The sequence below is a fragment of the Nymphaea colorata genome, chromosome 1 (assembly GCF_008831285.2).
Source record: "Nymphaea colorata isolate Beijing-Zhang1983 chromosome 1, ASM883128v2, whole genome shotgun sequence".
In the NCBI taxonomy this organism is placed as follows: Eukaryota; Viridiplantae; Streptophyta; class Magnoliopsida; order Nymphaeales; family Nymphaeaceae; genus Nymphaea; species Nymphaea colorata.
The window spans coordinates 1,815,579-1,820,520 of record NC_045138.2 but is presented as its reverse complement, the minus strand read 5'-3'; the positions used below and the strand labels follow the sequence as shown (position 1 = coordinate 1,820,520).

The following is a 4,942-nucleotide window of genomic DNA, read 5'->3' as shown; positions in this document are numbered from 1 at the left end:
TTTAGCTTCTTGGTGCCATCCTCAGGAAGGTTCAAGAACAGGTGCAGCCTGTGAAGGCAGTAGGAGGGGAGCTCAACTAGCCTCTCACATGACCGGTAACTGATCAACCCTCCCTTCTCCACGAAGAGGACGTACTCTGTGGAGTGGTAGTAAAGCGAGGCGACGCAGCGGAGGACCGGCTTGAACTGCAAGGGCGCGGTCTCGAGCCGGGGGAAGGGCCAAGTGCCGGAGGGCGAGGTCGACAACGCCTGGGCCTGGTGGCCAGCCACTAAGGCGGCCAGAAACAGCAGCGCCGGAAACAACACCTTGGTGCTTCTCATCTTGGTCTCTCGCCTTTGTTCTTTGTGCTGCTGAAGATTCTTCTTCCTTGGTTACTGTGAGAACTGCTGCCTTGATCTGTGTTCCTTATGTAGCCAGTGGCTTTGGACGTGAGACGTTGCAGGTTTAATGGCGGTCAACAGTTTTTTGTAATTAAGATGGTGAAACCGTGACTTGCGTTCATTGCCCGTGTTAATTGATTACTAAATGGCCGAAAGGATGATCGATCCGTTCTCTTCTGATTCTAATCAGTTTTTCAATTGGCCAAGATGCTGTCAACTGAGACTTGGTGATTCAGCCAATTGGCTGTGAAAGATCAGCAAAAAGAATAGGAGAGTTATTTTAGAAAAATATAAAAACTAAGGAAAATTCTTAACATTAATTTTTTTTAAAATAGTTGAAAAATAACACTTAAGCTTCAATTGGCTGCCAAATCAAATCGGTTTACATAATGATGTTAATATATTCAATTTGGATCAAATATTTGACCTAACTATTCTAAAAAGATCAGGAACATAAAAAAATAATAATATTCCATTAAAAAATAACCTTGGTTGGATCTAGTTCTAAATAAATATCATATGTCTAATACCCTTAAAATTTGAAAGTCGGCTGGATTTAATTTCAAATTCTGATTTGGGTTAAGATGTGAATTAAAAAATCGGATTTAGATTGGATTCTGATTGTTAAATCGGATTTTGGATTCTGATTAAAATATGACTTCTTCAAATGCATTCCAATCCTAATATACACATATTCAAAAAGTAGATATGGTTAATCATACATTCGTTTTAAATCCCTAACTTTGAGTCCAAGCACATTGGTAAGGCGGCAAGCAAGTATATATATATATATATATATATATATATATATATATATATATATATATATATATATAAAATTCCAGTTCTGCACTTTGTGATAGTGGCTTGAAATTTTATAAGCAATACCAATTGATTTTTATTTTGTTGTTTTTAATAGTAGCAAAAATTGTTAATTATTTGGTTTTTTTTTCTTGAAATGAAGTGAAAATTTTGTACAAAATTAAGTTGTTTTCTGCTGAAGGAGTCTTACATTTATATCGGATAAATCCTGAGATAAACTATCTTGGATTTGATTAAGCCTTGTGGCTGCATGATTTATAACTTGTTAACGATCCCACTTGACACATCTAAGACCGATATTATTTTGTTTCAGTTATCTTCTTAGCAAGTTTGACTGTCCCCATAAACGCCAAACTTTCTCATCACAAGCATTTATTTTTGGATCTTCAAGTGAAGCTGGGGCATTCATTTTCTCAATCTAAACCATGAAAACAAAAGATTGCAAGCAGGAAGCAAAGAAATGTGAAAATTATAAGAAATGAAAGTTTAGTCTCATGCCAAAGATTGAAAGGATTCTTCAACCACATATAAAGAGGTCCTGACCAAAACTATTAAGAAGCGGGTTGAGATCGATCAAACCAAGAGCCTAGGCTTGGTATAGGAATGAACTCGATCAAACCAAGAGCCTAGGCTTGGTATAGGAATGAGGTGGATTGTTACAGTTGGTATCAGAATCGGTTCAACACCATGAAAGGCGGAGCATAAAAGCTTTGTCATATGTTGAAGATAAGTGAATCAAAACAGCTAAGGGACATAATTGGGATCTATCAAACCATGAGTCGAGCTAGTTTCACGAGTGAGCTGGGTAATATAGACAGTGGATCCAACATTGGGTTCATTTTGAGATATAAAAATTGAATCCAAACAGTAAATTGAGGCCCATGCTGTGGCTTGGCCCGTTTCAACCTAACCAGACTCAATTTTAATAAAAAAATATTTTATAATATATAAAATTAACTTATAAGAATATATTATAATAAATATATATGTATATATATAATCAAAATAATTACGTATGTATATTATCAAGCCCGTTTCAAATCTGGCCAGGCCGACTCGGCCATTCGAGTTGTTTGGTTTGAGGCCCTCTTTTGTACCTTAAAACTATCTAACTAGACCTGGGCATTGGACTCGGGCTGGTTATTCGGCCCGATGCCCAAGCTTACCCCCATCCAGCCCACACCAAATCCGACTGAATTGGGTTCAACAAATATAAGATGTAAAACATATACAATCAAATATAGTGATTGATTTGAAGATGTGAATATATAGCAAGTTTACATGATTCATGCAATACTAAAACTAATATGTCATGAACTTCGTATATTCTTTTGGGTAGGTTCATGAAACAGTAACAATATAACCCTAAAATTCACATTTCAAATCCTTATTTTACTTTTTTTTATATTAAAAAATGTGTCTTTTTTTAATTTGAAAAGAAAGTGCATGATTTAAAATCCATGGTTCACAAACCAGGAGGATTTTAGTTCGGAGGCAATCAAACACAGTCTTGGTGTTTGAAGATGCCAACATAAGTTGCGGTAAATAATCATCTTATTCACATTAGCGGAGACAAATTTTTTATTTTGGTGGGAGCGCTCATTTTAATATCTTTAATTTATTGGGGACACTTATATGTCAAATATATCAAAACATTAATCTAATGTAGTAAATTAACTTTGAAGGTAGCCACCATGTAGCTCTGCCACTGTTTCTACACTAATTCAAAAAGATAACGCAGAGAGGAAGGAATTTAACTGTAGCCCTATGCAGAATTGGCCCTCATGCCTCATTCTCTTGATCAGGTGGTGCAGACTTTGCATCCCTGGTAGTGAGCCCAAGTTCGCGGGCCTTCTTCTCGAGGTACATTTCTTGGAAGGTCAGAGACCTGTGAATCAATGGCTTCTCGCCCTTGGCTAGCTTCAATGGCTGGACCCTGGCTTGCTTTGCCGGGTAGTGTACTGCGTCGACGGACAGGCGGCCGGAGACGGAGTTCACCACCACCTGATGCTCCGCTGCTGCAAACCTTCCGTTGCTCAAGTACTTCCAAGAAAGGAAATTTGGTTGATTTAGTAAAGTTGATAGCAGTACTTAGTTTGTTGTTAATATTTAAGTAATGCCTATATTTTTTGTTAATACTTTAATAGAATTTTATTCAATGAAAAAATGATTTTGAGTATTTAGTCTTAGCGAAAGAATAATAAAAAAATGCACACAGAATGTCGGACTGGGAAAAAAATATTATAAAAATTACTGTTCCGTTCAATTATCCTACGTTGTTCTACCAAGACTGACAAACATAATTGAATTATTGACTTGGAGACAGAGGACACCATTAAAAGGAGTCCGGCCGTTTGTCCTTGGCCGGAGCAGTGGACCCATGATTTATGCAAGCAAACAATGTGGAAATGAGTGGCGGAGCTTACGTGAAAGTAGTCACCGAGCTTGACCACGAATGCACCCGGCACGGGTCTGACGGTGAGCCAAGTCCGGCCACCATCCCTAGTGAGCTGCAGCCCACCCACCTGGTCCTGCAGCACCAAGGTGACGGCGCCGGGGTCGGTCTGGCGGCTGAGCCCGAGGGTGAGCTCCGGCTGCGGGCACTTGGGATAGAAGTTCACCTTCATCTTCTGGTCCACTTGCAGACATGCCTCCATGAAAGCACCCTTCTCCAAGCCCATGCACTCCGACAGGACCTCCATTATTCGCGACGCCAGCTCCAAGCTCGCGTCGCAGTACCTCTCCACCACCTTCCTCCACCCTTCCGGCCTGCTCGGCCACATGGCGTAGTCCCGGGAGTGGACGGGGTAGGAGAAGAAGCTGACGAACTCGCGCCAGTTCTCGACGTCCTCGCCGAAGATGCGGTTGCTGTGCACGAACCCTCCGCACCCGCCGGCCGTCATCTCGAACCGGAGCTTGTCTTCGGCGGGGAGGGCGAAGAAGCGGGTGGAAAGGTCGAGCATGGTGGAGATGAGGGCAGCGTCAACGCCGTGGTCGACCACTTGGAAGGCGCCCCACTGCTCGAGGGCAGTGGCAATGTTGCGGAGGCGGGACAATCTGGCGGCGCCGTTGCCGGAGTCGAGACCGGCGAGGGAGACGACGGGGATGGCGTCTGCGAAGTGGTCGTGAGGCACCTTGGGCCGCTCGGCTTTGCACCGGATGAAGGCCGGAGGGATGGCGGCGGTCGCCTCTTGACCGGTCGCTGCAAGGAACGGCGTCGTTGTCCCTTCACGCTTTGGACTTCGTGCCATCTCTGATTCTGTCTATCTCAAAACCAAGATTTGCAGTGAGCCATAGACAAGATATAAAGCAAAATGAATCACTTCTTTTTACATATTGAATATATAAATAATTCTTTGGAGTAGCCACTGGCAACAAACTGTCTGCATATTTTCTTGTTTTTCAGTTTTGTTTATGAAAAAGATATTTAAAATATTAAAAAAATAACAAAACCATATTGATACTACATTGGCCAATTAATATGGTTTCGATTTTAGAGACATTTAATATGGAAAACCGTGTTCTTACAGGTCGTTGAAACCCGAAGGATATTTCCGTCATTTTACGAAGGCATTTTTTATTTGTTCATTTTCACTCAATAACACATGGTTTCTTGCTACTGTTATGAAAAAATGACTTTTATTAGCAAAAACTGCAGATGGTAAGGCACTTTTCAAACTATAGGAAAAAATTGGGCCAAAATTAATATGTTTTTCCAAACTTACGTGATATATATATAT

General features: G+C 40.9%; 1 protein-coding gene across 1 annotated transcript; it reads right to left on the bottom strand.

Annotated features, from left to right (window-relative positions):
- Positions 1 to 2,847: 2,847 nt before the first annotated feature.
- On the bottom strand, positions 2,848 to 4,530 carry LOC116247898 (flavanone 3-dioxygenase-like). Its single transcript, XM_031620334.2, has 2 exons — positions 3,629 to 4,530; positions 2,848 to 3,245 (listed from the first exon to the last, which is right to left on the bottom strand). The coding sequence occupies exons 1-2, from the start codon at positions 4,451 to 4,453 to the stop codon at positions 2,985 to 2,987; spliced, it is 1,086 nt and encodes a 361-aa protein (XP_031476194.1). The 5' UTR covers positions 4,454 to 4,530; the 3' UTR covers positions 2,848 to 2,984.
- Positions 4,531 to 4,942: the final 412 nt, after the last annotated feature.

What these genes read in the sequence shown, in the direction of transcription:
- LOC116247898 (XM_031620334.2), bottom strand. Translation starts at nt 4,453, where the DNA reads ATGGCACGAAGTCCAAAGCGTGAAGGGACAACGACGCCGTTCCTTGCA. An exon ending in AGCTCGGTGACTACTTTCAC is followed by an intron (nt 3,246 to 3,628) that starts GTAAGCTCCGCC and finishes CTTTCTTGGAAG; the next exon opens with TACTTGAGCAACGGAAGGTT.